Raw genomic sequence first — 17,169 nt, forward strand, 5'->3', positions numbered from 1 at the left:
TTGCATTTCTCTAAAGATCAACGATGTTGAGCTTTTTTCATATGTTTGTCGGCCATATAAATGTTTTTGAGAAGTGTCTGTTCATATCCTTTGCCCACTTTTTGATGGGTTTTGGTTTTTTTTCTTATAAATTTGTTTAACTTGCTTGTAGATTCTGGATATCAGACCTTTGAGACCATAGCTTTCTTGCTCACCACTATATTCTCATACCCAGCACAGGGCCTAGCATATAATCACCACACAATGAATATTTATGTGCTCCATAAAAAAGAACAAGATCATGTCCTTTGCAGGAACATGGATGGAGCTAGAGGCTATTATCTTTAACAAACTAATACAGGAACAGAAAACCAAATACCACACGTTCTCACTTTTAAGTGGGAACTATAATAAATGATGAGAACATGGACACACAGAGGGAAACAACACACACTTGGGCCTTTTGGAGGGTGGAAGTGGGAGGAGGGAGAGGATCAGGAAAAATAATGGGTACTAGGCTTAATATCTGTGATGAAATAATATGTAAAACAAAATTCCATGACACAAATTTTCCTTTGTAACAAATGTGCACTTGTACCCCTGAACTTAAAATAAAAGTTAGAAATATATTTATTTATTTATCTGCCAAAGGAATGACCCAATCCGACTGTTTAATTACTACAAAGGTTATCCAGATAGCCAATTAAAATCTAAATTTCTTCTGGTAGAACCTAAACCCATTTTCCTCCTTCCTCATCATTTAAAGGACTTTAAAAAAAAAAAAAGAAGACTAATTAGAACATCCTCTTTAGTCTATTGCCTCTTTAAGAATCATCATTAAAAGATATCATTTATATTAATTTCATAATAAAGCTAATTTTTTTTTTTTGAGACAAAGTTTCACTCTTGTTGCCCAGGCTGGAGTGCAATGGTGCAATCTCGACTCATTGCAACCTCTGCCTCCCAGGTTCAAGTGATCCTCCTGCCTCAGCCTCCCAAGTAGCTGGAACTACAGACGTGCACCACCACGTCCAGTTAATTTTATATTTTTAGTAGAGACCAGTTTTCACCGTGTTGGTCAGGTTGGTCTCAAACTCCTGACCTCAAGTGATCCACCTGCCTCAGCCTCCGAAAGTGCTGGGATTACAGGTGCGAGCCACCGTGCCTGGCCAATAAAGATAATTTTTAAAAAGCCATCTGGGCCGGGTGCGGTGGCTCACTATTACAAACCAAGCCCTGGTATCGAGAAGATAGTTGGTTAAAAAGCCTGCATGGATAATCCACTGTTTTTTCTAGGGCTAGTCCAGTGTTTCCCAAAATGCTTGATCTTTTGAGACAGTCTCACTGTCTCCCAGGCTCAAGCGATTCTCCTGCTTCAGCCTCACAAGTGGCTGGGATTACAGATACATGCCACCACTCTGGGCTAATTTTTGTATTTTCAGTAGAGATGGGGTTTCACCATCTCTTCTAGACCAGGCCAGGCCGGTCTAGAACTTCTTGACCTCAAATGATCTGCCCACCTCGGCCACCCAAAGTGCTAAGGTTACAGGTGTCAGCCACTGCGCATGGCCCCCAAAATGCATGATCTTAAGAATCATCTTATTTGTTAAAAATATATGGTCCCATGCTTTTTTCTTACAGATTTTTTTTTCTGTAGGTCTGTAGTAAAGCCCTAGAATATAATGTTAACAAGCACACTGGACTGATTCATATGATCCAGATGAGTTTGAATACTGCCATGATATAAACAGACCTTTAACTTTTATTTTTCTTTTTTGAGACAGGATCATGCTCTGTTACCCAGGCTGGAGTGCAGTGGTGCAGTCATGGCTTACTGCACCCTCAACCTCCTGTGCTCAAACAATCCTCCCACCTCAGCCAGCTGACACATATCACCATGCCTGGCTAATTTTTTTTTTCTTTTCTTTTCTTTTTTTGTGCCCTGGCTGATCTCGAAATCCTGGGCTCAAGCAATCCTCCCACCTCAGCTTCCCAAAGTACTGGGATTATAGGCATGAGCCACCACACCTGGCCAACCTTGCACTTTCAAGCAACATTTGAGAAAGTATTCACTTATAAGCTCATGTGCAAGTATCCCAAATGGCCTTAAAATCACCCTTATTCAGCAGCCTTGGCAGTAAATTAGAAAGAACATGGAGTCTAGTCAGAAAACCTAGATTCAACTTCTTCTGCTACTTCACTATCTGTGTAACCCTTACACCAGTCACCGCACCTCCATCTGGTCTCGGTATATTACATGGAAACAACAAAACCAACCCTAACCTGCCTCATAGGGTTGTTATGGAAATAATTCAAGATACTTGAAAAGGGCTTTGTAAATTAAAATGTCACCATTACAGTAACATTTTATTAAATCAGCCTGCTCTAATTCAGAATGTGTGAATGTTGTTGTCTAGCCCAAGGTGGCTTTTTTTTTTTCCACATTATCTATAAGGAGATCATCGCCTCCTTACACATGACAGGCAGTGATAGGCATTGGAACACACAGATAAGCAGTAGCTTCCTGTTCCACAGCAAAATTATAAGATTGGATGTGTAAGATCAGGGGAGCATGTCTACTGTATGAGTACTGCTTCTACAGGACTGCAGTCTCAGCTATCAGTAAAGCAAAGCTGGCAATATTCGTCCTGGAGGTTAGCTTGGTTATGAGCAGTTAATGCCAGTCATTAGAGTAAAATCAATCTGAAGAAGAAGTTTTCTCTAGACTAGGAATATTAAAGGATTTTTTCACACTGGTATTTAAATTTCTAAAAAATACTATACTCTTTTTTGGCCACCTTGAGGAACATATACTAAATGCAGTATTTCCTTGGCAATTAAGTATCATCAACATAATCAGTAGTTTGGGGTATAAGCACAGCTGAGACTCTGGGTAGGAGATATTGGATCAACTAACTTAGCTTGCACCACTATATACAATGAACAAGTGCCTCCCGGTCTTAACATCTATGTAGGGTGTACCAACAGCATGGCATAATGGTGTCCTCAAGGGCTACAAAGGTACATGTCATTTCTTTAAGAATTTAGGCTCAGCCGGACGCAGTGACTTATGCCTGTAATCCCAGCACTTTGGGAGGCCGAGGCAGGCAGATCACGAGGTCAGGAGTTCAAGACTAGCCTGGCCAACATGGTGAAACCTTATCTCTACTAAAAATATGAAAATTAGCTGGGCATGGTGGTGCATGCCTATAATCCCAGCTACTTGGGAGGCTGAGGCAGGAGAATTGCTTGAACCCAGGAAGCGGAGGTTGCAGTGAGCCGAGACTGCGCCACTGCACTCCAGCTTGGCAAAAGAGCAAGACTCCATCTCAAAAAAAATAGCAATAAAATAATAATAATAAAAAAAGAGTTTAGGTTTTTGTATTGAGAGGACTGTTGCTTGCCTCATACCAGTTTCGGGAATGTGTGATGAAGTCCAGTTCTGCCAGCATCCTCATTACTACCACTAATCACCTCTGCTTTTCCTCCTCGCCACTTTCCTCTTAATTCAACCCAGACAAATCTCTTCCACTTTGCTGTCAGAGCCTGCTGCTCATCGCTGCTATCATTGCTTTTAATCAATCTACCACAGATGCATCCACCACTTCTGCCCTTTGCCACTGAACTGTCTGGTCTGGCCATTCTCTAACTGGATGCATAATCTTGGGCAAGTCATTACCTTTTCCAGCATGTATTTTCCTAATAATTGAAGTGAAGAGGTTGCTAACATCCCTTCCAGTTCTGCTATTCTATCATGATTCTCTTCTGCCTCCTGATTTTTTTCATTTTCTCAAGTTTTTTCACAAAATGGCTGACTAAACTTGTGCAAAAATTGTCAACCAACTGTAGTATTCATTTCTTTCCATGAAGCAAATAAACTATATACTCAATGCTCTATGGTTAACTTTATAGCAGTTTCTGGTTCTATATACATACTATTCAATGTATTTACTATCAAAGAGATTTTCCAGGGAATTTGGTTCAGAGTCTTCAACAATTCAAAAAAAAAAAATGGTAGTTCCAGACGGTATGGACTTATTTTTTCACACTTTCAAAATTAAAAACTACATTTTGGTCAACATACCCTAGAATTTAGTTTTTCACAAATTAGTCTTACCAATTAGCAAGGTTTCACTAAAACTCTAATTGGATAAATCTTTCTTACTAAAGGAAAATCTACTCACAACAATTTTGTAAAGATTTGAGAAGGAATAATAAATCCACAAACAAGTTTATATTTAATTTTATTAAATGTGGCAGAGTGTTCAGTTCCCTGTAACTCCCTGTAATTTCCTGATACCATAGAGGAAGAAAGGTTAGCTTGTTACCAATACTATTCAAGGACGTCTTTTTAATCTCAGTGCATTATACACTTTTAAAACTAGTATGACAGCCCTGCTATCATAACTCTGTAACCAGCTTTGTCTAACCAGCCTTGGTTTATTTTCAATCTAGCATTTTTAGATGTATAGCACTTGAGGTTTCAGAAGAAAGAGAAAAAATAGTTTACAAATTATTTTGCAAAGTAGAACAAAAAATAGAAAACTAAAGCAAAACACCCGACCCCCAACTGAAATACACCAGAACCTCAAGGAAAAAAGAATTCACTCATGAAATATTATAGTGCAAATACACTTTTGAGCAAATGAAGTGATACATGCACATATACATACACACGACTAATAAGGTAAACTGTGAAAAAGCCCACCAGAATGAATACAAGAAATACTATTAGAGTGCCAAAAGTGCACAATCACTACCATCTAGAAAGCTCTCAATGCAAAAAGTCACAAATGACACTCTGGAACATGAGTAGAATTTCACAAACAGGAAGAGTGTGGAATATGAGAAAGAGCACCTCAGGCAGAGTGAGGCCAACATACAACAACCATCAAAACCTACTAAATGCCTCTGCACAAGCAAGGCCTTGGAGGCTGCAAGAAGCAGGAAAGCACAGGCACGTCTGGGACACAGGACGTCATCTAGGATGCATCCAAGGAAGGGTGCAAAGGAGATGACATCAGAAACAGACACAAGGCCAAGATCAAAAGGGCCAAGGAGCCTGATATTTGCATAGACTTTATGAAACTTCTGACATGTTTGCGTAAGGTATAAGGAAGGGGTAACTTGATTGGAGGTTTCACTGGTAGATTAAACTTGTGTCAGAGTGAGTGTAAGATTTGGTAGGGAGGCAATATATTAGGAGAACATAGAGGAAGGTATGGATGCAAGAGAGACTGTAGTGGTAGATTCAGCAAGATTTGGCAATTTCCTATCTAGATGTGCAAAGGAAAGCATGATTAGAAGACTTAAAGAATCTGAGCGATGAGGGAGCAAACTGGCCACTTGATGCATCTGGCCACTGACATAATTTATTTGGTCCATAGAGTAAACCTGGGAAATTTGCATCAACTCTAAACAATTAAGAACCTTTCTATGTGAAAATCTAGATTTGGGCTGCTGGTGAAAATCTGAGAGGACTGTGCCAGTGCTACTCAAGGGTGCTACTAGAGACCATGCCTGGTTACCTGGACAGTCTTGACATGCATTACACCTGGTCCATGTCACTCATTTTACTTTACCTGCCTGAGGCATCAGAATTTGCCATCTCTGATTTGGAGCTACGTGACTAGCAAGACGATGACATAATTAGCAAAAATAAGGAAGTCCAGAACAGGCTGGGGACAGTAGAAAAGCTAAATTTTAGACATACTAAAATTAACGATTTTGATACTCATCTAGAAGGAAATATGCAGTGTCTTTAGAAATTGGAGGGAAAGTCGGGAAAAGATGCATGTGGATAAAATCAGAATCATCCCATCAGATAATATCTGCTATCATTTCTGTAGTATTTACTACTGAAATGTCAGGTAATGTTCTCAGTAGTCTAAGTATTCCACACCCATTAAATCAGTTAGCCCCATTTAATCAGTATTTCCAATCTATAATTATCCCAATTTTACAGATGAGGAAACCGAGGTGCACAGAAGTTAAGGTGATAACACTGTAACTAGCTGAGCTGGGATTCAAAAGTCGGTAATCTAGTTCCAGAGTCTGTATTAGGAGAACTTCTTCCTGAGGTTACTCTATATTTTTAGATTATATAATTTCATTTTTAGAGGTTGGGAAACCGCTAATATTTGTTAGATTTGTAGCTGATAAGAGAATGTAAAAAGAGAAGATAATTCACAGAAATCATTATCCCTTAATCTTAAAAAGACTGGAAGCCAGACACAGCTGGGACGCATGCCTATAGTCCCAGCAACTCAGGAGGCTGAGGCAGGAGGATTGGTTGAGCCCAAGAGTTTGAGGCCAGCCTGGGCAATATAGCGAGACACTGTCTCAGAAAAAAAAAAAAAAAAAAAAAATATATATATATATATATATGAATACCTTACTTAACAGATATTTTCATTAATTCAACAAATGTACATTGGCATTTACTATGTACAGACATTGTTCTAGGTGCTTGAGATTCAAAATAGACAAAGATCCTTGCCTTCACATTGCTCACATTCTAACAGAAACATCATAAATGAGCAAAGTATGCAGTAAGGGAGATGGTGACAAGCGCTATGACAAAAAGGAAAATTGGGGCAGGGTAATGGATAGGAGTGGGGGTGGGGGAGAAAGGACGGTGAGTTTATAGGTAGGAAGGGCGATTCCACTGAAAAGGTGATATTTCTGCAGACTTGAAGGAGAGTAAGAAGAGTCAGTCACATGGATATCTGGGGGAAGAGCATTCCGTTAAGAGGAAAAAGCAAAGGCCCCACGGCAACAATGCCAAGGCTGTTCAAGGAACAGCAAGAGGTGTATGTGGGTGGAACGGAGTAAGAGTAGTAGAGATGAGGTCAGAGGTCAATGGAAGCAGGAAGTGGGTTGTTTAAAACCTTGTTCAGGCCGGGTGCGGTGGCCACACTTGTAATTCCAGCACTTTGGGAGGCTGAGGCAGGTGGATCACCTGAGGTCAGGAGTTCAAAACCAGCCTGGTCAGCATGGTGAAACCCCGTCTCTAATAAAAAATATTAAAAAAGTATCAGGGTGTGGTGACACTCGCCTGTACTCCCAGCTACTTGGGGGGGCTGAGGCAGGAGAATCGCTTGAACCTGAGAGGTGGAGGCTGCAGTGAGCCAAGATAGCACCACAGCCCTCCAGCCTGGGCGACACAGCAGGACTCAGCTTCAAAAAATAAAAATAAACATAAATATAAAATAGGATAAAATAAAATAAAGCTTTGTTCAAAGCCACGAGACAAACAATGAGTTTTAATCTGAGTGGATGAGAAGCCACTAGAGAGATCTAGGCAGAGCATCACATAATCTGACCAAAGCTTGTCAAGGATCACTCTGGCTGCTGTGTGAGAATCGACTGCAGGAGAGCCAAGGTGGAAGCAGAGAGATAGGAAACTTGTCATTAGAGGGACAAGAGTCTGTGGTGGCTTAGAACTCACCGGATTCTGGATACTTTGAAGTTCAGAGTCAATGAGATTTCCTAAAAGGCTGTATGTGGTGAAGACTTAAAGATAACTCTAAGGTTTTTACAAATGTAATTGAAAAGTTGTACATAACCAAATTTTTTAAAGTCCTTCCTATGTTAGATTCACTCACTAAGGGGATCTATATGTAAAGGAGCTGCTTAGTAAATCTTTTCACCAAGCAAGGAATTCTTCTGCAGTAACACTAGTCATCTCCTAATTGATCTGTTCATAATTTTAGATTTTCAACTATATGCCTGCTGAGTGAACTACAATTATTTCTTAGTTTCAACCATCCCTTTTCATCCAATAAGAGTAATCTATACAAACAAATGATGCTCTTAAATATATGTTACTTAATATCCATAAAAATACAGTAAGGACTATACTAGAACCTCATTTACATCTCATTTAATTATCATAATAATCCTGAAAAGTATCATCCCCCTAAAAAATGAAAGAAGTTATGCTCAGAGGTTAATAATTTTTGCCTAAGGTCAACCAGCTTAGTAACGGCACAGCTCACCGGCTGACTCCAAAGCCAATCTGTTTGTTAGCTATACTGTTTCCCAGTGTAATACTCTTGAGAGGCACCAATTGTTCAAGTTCTTAAACTGTCTAGCCCTTCCTCTCTTCCATAATGACTATGTTATTTAAATGGAAATAACTTCACGAAATGGTGGCAAAGATAACTTTCCAGAAACTGGATAGTTTTCCTGGAATTGCCAGGTAGAGATAGGGCGAATGCATTGTTTCGCTAGACAAAAATCAACAAATAAAACAAAGCATTCTTTCTGATACAGATTTGTGGCAAGCTTCTCAACTACCACACCATGGTATTATGGAGTTACCATGACAAAGCAATAACCTAGTTTCAGGGTTTCAACAACCCCATCACTCAGTAGTCCCTGTAAGAGAAGAACTTCCCATACCACAGTGATCAGACCTCTCCCCCAGAGAGAAATGGTCTCTGAGAGACGATAACTAAGAAGTGCACAAAAGTGGCATCCCTTACAAAAAGCATAAATTCTCATTTTATTGTATATTCACTTTTTTTTTTTTTTTTTTTTTTTTTGGAGACAAGAGTGTTGCTCTGTTGCCCACGCTGGAGTGCAGTGGTGCGATCTCAGCTCACTGCAACCTCCACCTCCTGGATTCAAGCTGTTCTGGTGCCTCAGCCTCCTGAGTAGCAGGGACTACAGGCGTACACCTCCACACTTGGCTAATTTTTGTATTTTTAGTAGAGATGTGGTTTCGCCATGTTGGCCAGGATGGTCTGAAACTCCTGACCTCAAGTGATCTGCCCACCTCGGCCTCCCAAAGTGTTGGAATTACAGGCATGAGCCACTGCACTCAGCCAATTGACATTTTTAAAAAGATAGTTTTAACTGAGGTTATCTAAATACCTACGCCGATCTATATCTGTGTAACAATGTTTTCTCAAAGAGGGCCCGCAATAACTTCAGGGAAGTCACAGAAACAAGAAATTCTGCTTACAGTTGCAAACTCAACAGTGTTACCCTTCTGCTTAAAATCACCTCAACTGCTTTCCACTGCTCCAGGATAAAGGCTGAAGGCCCTGCTCGTTGCCCTTCCTGCCTTTCCAGTTCCATGGCACTCATGTCTGACCTTTCCTGGCTCCAGTCACTCAGCCCTCGTTTCATGAGGGCCCAGCCCTTTCCTGCCCTAGGAATTTAGCAACTGCTCTTCCTTCTGCCAAGAACATTCTTCCCTCTGCCCTTCCTGTCACTCCAGTTGGCTCACTTACACTCACCCATCAGATCTCAGCTGAGGCATCGCTTCCCCAGGGCAGCTCTAGAACTTTCCCTCACAGATTCTCACAGGACCAAGTGCATCCTGTTCTCACCACTTACCGTAGCACAATTTATTCATTTGATTACTGTTTGCCATCCCATTGGACTATTATAAGGTCTATAGTTGGCACTCAACAGTATTTGTGGTGGAGAAATGGGCAAATGAATAGCGTTACGTCATACTCTCCTCCAAGCCCAGTGAGGGCTTTGTTCACCCTGCCTCCCTAACCTTAATTTTAATCCATCCCAGATGACATGCATATGAATTTCTACATGCTGTTTTGCTAAGAGTGACAAGAAAGAAAATGAAATAAAGGATGCACTATTTTTAAAATATACATTTAACTTATCCTTATCTACAAATAGCTTTTAATGGCACTGAAACTGATCTATTCAAATCCATTTACCCATGCATTCTAAACTTATAAATTTTGTTATCTAAGTCTTCTGACAAATTTTTTTTGAAACTGAAAGATATAAATTATCCTCAATTCAACCAACCAAAACCAACAACAACAACAAAAAGTCAGTTTGAAAGCTCAACACTCTCAGTTGCAAGTAGCAATGGTAATCTCAGTTATCTGACAATGTTGTCACCCAGATATCAACTCTTTCTTACTAAACCTTATCCTGGCAATTAGCTCAGGTAATCAGAGCACAATGTTACTAACGCTAATAAAACTATTAATAACAGGTTATCAAGCACTTATGTACTATCTGTTTTACAGAGAATAAGTATTCTCATTTACACTTCACAATAAGCCTATGAAATCCATAGGGAAGCTAGAATTCAAGTCCAGGTTTGGGTCTCCAAGTTCAGGTTTGACCTCTAAACAGGAAAGTTAGTGTTGCACAGAAAGAAAGAACAGAAAAAAAACCCAAAACAAACAAACAAAAAAAACAGGGTGGAGCAATGGGGGCTGGTGGGGAGGGGAGTGAGGGAAGAAGATATTCAGGGAGTGTAGACTCAGGATCCGTAATCCCAGGAAACCTCCCTCTTTGGTTTTTCCTCCAAATCAGATAAAGGTATGCTTTTAGATCCAATCCTTCAGTTGCATCTGTTTCCTCTTATGTAGACTCCAGCACTAGTACTTGAAAGTTGCCCTGCTAACTCTAATCTGCAGAACTTGTTCCATTTAGGCACACGTACTCCCTTTTGGGAGCCAAAGGGCAGAATGAACAAATATTCAAAAACATTTATGACTAAGTTTGTTTCTCTGCCTTCCCTCACCTTCCCTGCCTCTGTGAAAAATATAGCCCATGTAATGACTACTGCGATCAATATCCGCTCGCCAGTAAGAACAGGTATCTATACCCTAGTACTAGAATGTCAACAGCAAGCATATGACCTTTACCAAGCTGGGCCTCCAGGGAGTCACTAAATCCATTCAAGAATGCCAGAGCGATAAACAGAAAATAGCATTCGAAGTCAAATCCTGCCATTCTAATGACTGTCAAACCCTTTGCTTTGTTAAGTACCTTAGTAACTTTCCAGTATTTTCTCATATCACAACAAGATTCATGGTTGCAAATCTGAAGAAAATCCCAAGCTACTTGATCCTAAAATGTGCCAACTATTTTGCAATCCTTCCCGAAAAATCAAGAATGTGCAAATTTGAAATTGTGCCTGCTTTTTGTCTGAGATTGTTCTTAAAAATAAAACAAAAATTTAAATTTTAAAAATTGAAAGTGTGTCTTCAATCAAAAAGATTTGTTTTGTTTTGGTTTTTGGTTTTTTGTTTATTTGTTTTTTGAGACAGAGTCTCGCTCTGTCACCCAGGCTGGAGTGCAGAGGCGCGATCTCAGCTCACTGAAAACTCCACCTCCCGGGTTCACGCCATTCTCCTGCCTCAGCCTCCCGAGTAGCTGGGACTACAGGCGCCCGCCACCACGTCCGGCTAATTTTTTTTTTTTTTTTTTTTTTTTTGTATTTTTAGTAGAGACGGGGTTTCACCATGTTAGGCAGCATTGTCTCGATCTCCTGACGTCGTGATCCACCCACCTCGGCCTCCCAAAGTGCTGGGATTACAGGCATGAGCCACCGCGTCCGGCCAATCAAAAAGCTTTTAATAAAGTTTGTAGGTATAAAGAAATCTACTCCCGAGTACGCATCCAGTCTGTAGGCCCATCACCAACGTACGGTGTATGAATGTTGCAGAACAGATGACTTGGTTTCAAATGCTGACTCTGCAATTTAATAGCTATGAAACCATAGACAATGAAAGCAATTTACTTAACCCCCTGATTCTTCCTCTGTCCACTGGGGACAATGGAGCACAGCTCAAAGAGGTTAAAAATAATCTCAAGTTCCTGGCACATTTCAAGCACCCATTCAATAAATGATAGTTATTAATAATTCTTCTGGGTTGTCAATTTAAGTAACTAACATTTCATATATAATTCTTCAAATTATGTGATATCACAAACTCTTGTTAAAGAAAGACACCTACTATTAACAAGCTCTAGTTACACAAGTATTCTTCAGTCATTTGAGGTTAACCCGGTGCAGTTAATCAATGTGAAAACAGAAATTGTGATTACACCTGTGATTTTGAGAATTCTTTGATTCTCGAGCATGGCTAAGCAAAGCATGTTTTCATGAATGGTTTTTCCAGAGGAGAACTGCACCATTCCTGCCATTTTTAAGTCCTCACTATCTACTGAATTAGGAGAACTTTGGAATACTACAAAGCCAAATGAGTTCCATCAGCAACCAGAAGCTACAACATCTTAGGGATTTACTAATGTAAATATCCAGAGGGCAAAATAAAGGGTTGAAGACTTTTTGTGAAATCTAACCTTACTCCACAAAACAGAATATTATTCAGCAATACAAACAAAATGAAGTACAGATTTCATAGATGAAACTTGAAAACATTATGCAAAAATCAAAGAAGCCACTCACCAAAAAAAAATGCCTACTGCATGATTCCATTTATATGAAATATCCAGAACAGGCAAATCTACATAGGCAGAAAGTAGATTGGTGGTTGACTAGGGCTGGAGCGGGTGGGGGTCAGGGAGTGAGGGGTCTAATGGGTACAGCGTTTCTTTTAAGGAAGATGAAAATGTTCTGAAATTGGATTTGATGATGGTTGCACAACCCTGTGAGCATAAAAACCTTGAATTGTATACTTTAAATGGGCCAATTGTATGGTATGTTAATTATATCTCACTAAAGTTGTTTTAAAAAATCTAACTCACTGATTAGTGGATCCTTTACTCTTCACTGCGTGGAACAATATCCTCTTCATTAAAAACTAAAAATAAGTGCTCAAAGTGCTGTCTTATGTTTAAAGTTATAAAATATCTTGACATTGGAAGTCTACTTACCTTGCCTTTGCATCTGTCATCTCCACTTTACTTCAATAGCAATCATTTGAGATGAACTCTCCAGTAATGGAAACTACTCAAATACATGCAAAATGTATTTATGCTCAAACCACATTTTACAGATTACATTTTTTATTGCTCTATAGCAGTGACTGTTCTTTCCTTTATTTAATACAAACTGACCACCTTTGTTATCAATCTCCTTTTGATTACTTGCTACACTGACCTTCAAACAACTGAAACTCCACATTCACAGGATCTCCTTTTGTTCTCCTAAGAAATACAGGAAGTATTCAGGTAACAATGACAGAAAAAGAAGTCTTACCTACTAAATTGGCTAAACCCACCTGCTAGGGGTGTAGGGAACACAGGGGATTCACCTGAGTGGGAATGCTACTGGCGAGAACTAGGAAAAAGAGATGGCCCAGCTCTTGACCAGGAGATGGAGATAAATTAGAGTCTGGGCCAAATAATGGACAGTCTTCAAAGTCTAACAACACTAAGGAACTCGTTACCTAGAATATTTATACTGATTGTGAAGTATGCATGTATTTCAAGTTTTTTCAAAGTTTTTGTTCTTAAGTTTAGAAGAGCCAATTTGTGAGAAAAGACAAAGTGAGAATCCACGCTTTCTGCCCCTCAGATCCTAAAATCTGAGGCAGACAGATTAAACATACTCACATGAAGATACATGAAGAGACTAAGAATAACAAGAATAAAAATATACTATCAATTCAACATATGCTAATATAAAATACTTAAAATATATAAGTGGTTATAAAGAGGAAAATATTAAATATTAGTACTAGAAAGTAGATTCAAAGGCTGCATAAGAACAGAGGCTCGAGATTAAGATAGTAATTTTGTAGGAAAAAACTTACTAGTACTATTTATATACAACAATTCTAAAATCATAACTTTGGTAGAACAATATTTTTAATCACAACTCTAATTATTCAAGTGTCATCTCTGCTAGTTAGTTTTTCAAATTATTTCAGTTCACCCCTCCAACTCATATGAAGAACCTGTTTAAGATGAGCTGCTCTTAATTTTGTTTTTGAAGAGTTCCAGAATTTGAAGATAAAGGAAGTATTTTCTTTTAAGATCACTTCTTCTGCTTAAGCACTTAAAAAAAAAATTCCAACAACCCAGGGTAAATTGAACCTGTCAGTATTTCACTTCAATTATGATACTATGATCCTCTGCTGTTCCAGTGTTCCAGTTCAAATTTCATATCTAAATCTTATACAAATACTTCCCTTAATTTATCAATTATCCTTCCTCTGGGGCCAAATCTTTTCAATACAAATGTTACTTCTGATGCTACATCACTTGCCTTTTACTATAGACTCATATGTAGATGACTTGGACTTATTTGAATAATCAACCAATATGGTCAATTTTAAACAGAAAAAAAAAAAAAAATCCAGGCATGGTGGCTTACACCTATAATCCCAGCACTTTGGGAGGCTGAAGCAGGAGGATCACTTGATCTCAGGTGTTCAAGACCAGCCTCTGAAACATAGTAAGGCCTTGTCTCTACTAAAAACCAAAAAAAATTAGCTTGTGTGGTGATATACACCTATAGTCCCAGCTACTCAGGAGGCTGACGTGGGAGGATCACTTGAACCCAAGAGTTCGAGGCTGCAGTTGGCTATGATCACACCACCACACCACTGCCCTCCAGCCTGTGTGACAAAGCGAGACCCTGTCTCAAAAAAAAAAAAAGAAAAAAGAAAAAGAAAAGAAAACAAGTTATTAACATTAGTCTTTGCTTACCAATTACAAATTTTATCTTGACAAAATTCCCTAAGGCGTAACTGTCTTATGTAACTACAGCAAAAGTCCTCAAACAGATTTCCCAAAACGGACAATGAAGAATGTGGGCAAGTCAATTGGGAAATCATAATCTTAATTATCACCAAGTTGAAAACTTCACTTTCTTTTTTTTTGACATGGAGCCTTGCTCTGTCTCCCAGGCTGGAATGCTGTGGTGCAATCTCAGCTCGCTGCAACCTCCGCCTCCCAGGTTCAAGGGAGTCTCCTGCCTCAGCCTTCTGAGTAGCTGGGACAACAGGCATGCACCATCACGTACGGCTAATTTTTGTGTTTTTAGTAGAGACAGGGTTTCACCATGTTGACCAGGCTGGTCTCAAACTCCTGACCTTGTGATCCACTCGCCTCGGCCTCCCAAAATGCTGGGATTACAGGGGTGAGCCATCGCACCCAGCTGAACACTTTCTTTCTCAGAGAAACAGGTGATTGTGAAACACTATTATGATGTTGCTCCACATCATGCAAAGATTTCACATACATATCCACTGCTAAGATGTTTTATCTTAATGTTAACATAAGCCCAAAAGGTTAACATATGTCTTTCCTACTAAGTTGTTTAAATGTTTCTGAATAAACAAAGAACATGGAGTAACATTATTAGTGTATCTTACCTGAGCCCAGTCTGCAGGCAATGCCTAACTGCCCCAAAATTCAATAAAATGCTTAGGAAGTGCACATTCGCTCATAAAACATCAAAATAAATAATCATCTCAGGGAACGTCCACAAGCATATCATAAGTAATCACTTGGTTTAAAGGGAAAAAAGTCCAAAAGAGATGAAAATAAAGCAAAGAAGGAAACAAAATAGGATGAAAAAGAAAAAAAGGGGGGGGGGGAACAAAACTTCCTTGCAGATAATTTTCCCTATTTCCTCAGTCTGACCTTCCTCATCCATTTTAAAAATCCTCCGACTACAAGTTCCAAGTGTTTAGTTCACTCTTTATGGGTATACTCTTTCCCACAAACGTCCTTGTGCAAAAAAAAACAAACAAAAAAAATCTGATTTTAACATGATGAGTTATCATTTTACAGAAGCAATAGTTCTTGCTACTCGTTAGGACTCCAGAACAGTTTAGCGAGAATTCCTTTTAATTTGGGGCTTTGTAAATTGCATGAAATCAGGCTGAATCCTGATACGATTACTATCTTAATCGTAACTGGGGAGGTACGATTCCGCCTTGCAAAAAGCCTTCTGAAATTCTGTGTCCCTACACCCCGTCTTCCGTCCTCAGCCCAAGCATGTTAACAGAATGCTCTGCATCCTTAGCACAGGGTCAATATTCAAACCAAGCGAAAAACTTTATTTTTAAAACACTTACAAGGGGCGAACCAAGGAGGACAGCGTGTAACTGAGGAGGCAGCAGGGCGACTGACTGGCTCCATGAACCCGGAATGGCTTAAAGGACACAAGCCCCAGGGACTTGAGGCAGTTTTCTCCTACACCCCCAAGTTGCGCTTTAGATTCCCAGGATTGAGCGAGCAGTGTTATTTCGTACTTTAAAACTCTGCAAGTAATCTAAGCAAGCAGAAGATAGCCAAGGGAGCCAGGAGGGGCCCGAGGGACGCAGGAGCCTGAGAAAGAAGAGAGCTGGGGAGGGGAAGGCCAGGAGCAGAGCCCGGAACTGGTCATCACGGGCCAGGCCTGGTCCCGGCCGCGGCGGGAGCGAGGACGCGGCGCTGCATCCGACTCACCTGCCCATTCTCCGAGCCCCGGGCCGACCCCCGCCTCATTCCCCACTCCCCAGACCCGGAGGGCCGTGAAGAGCGAGTACGAAATGCGCAGGGCTAAGTAGGCCACGGTGCCCGCGCCCACCCAGTACAGGAAACCGGCGGCGGGGAGAGCGCTCTCCATGGCTTTCTACTAGGCCTCACTACCTTCGTGAATGAAAAAAGCGAATGAATGAATCCAGGAGGGGGCGCCGGCCGTGACGGTGAGGATGACACTAATAGGCGCTGCTCCGACACCACTTTGGGCCTAAACCCCGCCCGCGGGACCATTTCCGTGTCTCTATTGGTGATCTGTCTTTCCCTCTGCGCGTAGGGCGTCAGCAATTGGCTGACTCTAGTTCCACTGCCCCGCCCACACTCCCCCGTCACCACGCCCCCCAGGGTTACGCCTGCTTGCGCCCTGTCTCACCCCACCGAGGCGCCCCGGTCTCTCATTGGCTGCAGCCGTACTCGCGACTGGTGAAGAATGTGCTCGGATTGGCCAGTCAGATCAAGGCTGGTTTGAGCTCAGGTTCGAAGAGGAAATGGGATCAGAGAACCCGCTAGTGAATGGAAAGATTGTAGTAAGAGGTGGGTTTGTGGGCAGGGCGCGGTGGCTAACACCTGTAATCTCAGCACTCTGGGAGGCCGAAGCGGGCGAATCCCTTGAGCTTAGGAGTTCGAGACCAGCCTGGCCAACATCCGAACCCCGTCTCTACTAAAAATACAAAAATTAGCCGGGTGTAGTTGCGCGCGCCCTTAATCCCAGCTACTCGGGAGACTGAGGCAGGACAATCACTTGAACCCGGGAGGCGGAGGTTGCAGTGAGCTGAGATCGCACCACTGCACTCCAGCCTGAGAGAAAGGGTGAGATTCCATCTCAAAACAAAACAAAAAAAGAAAAGAAATGGGTGTGGAGCCATGGTTTTATTTTCAACTCTTTATTAAATAAATATATATTTCACATATATGATATAGTTATATAATAAATATATCATTGTTAAGCGTGCTGTCATTGTTTCCATA

General features: G+C 40.7%; 1 protein-coding gene across 2 annotated transcripts in view; it reads right to left on the minus strand.

The window, feature by feature from the left end:
• Positions 1-16,415, minus strand: part of HSD17B12 (hydroxysteroid 17-beta dehydrogenase 12) — a 169,646-nt gene extending 153,231 nt beyond the window's left edge. The window contains exon 1 of one of the 2 annotated variants that reach the window (XM_037999500.2): positions 16,129-16,415. In XM_037999500.2, coding sequence (XP_037855428.1) covers positions 16,129-16,288 — 160 coding nt within the window. In that variant the 5' untranslated portion in view covers positions 16,289-16,415. The remainder of the gene's footprint in view (positions 1-16,128) is intronic. The other variant, XM_008001111.3, reaches the window with a different exon arrangement.
• Positions 16,416-17,169: the final 754 nt, after the last annotated feature.

This window comes from Chlorocebus sabaeus, chromosome 1, assembly GCF_047675955.1.
Source record: "Chlorocebus sabaeus isolate Y175 chromosome 1, mChlSab1.0.hap1, whole genome shotgun sequence".
NCBI classification, from domain to species: Eukaryota; Metazoa; Chordata; class Mammalia; order Primates; family Cercopithecidae; genus Chlorocebus; species Chlorocebus sabaeus.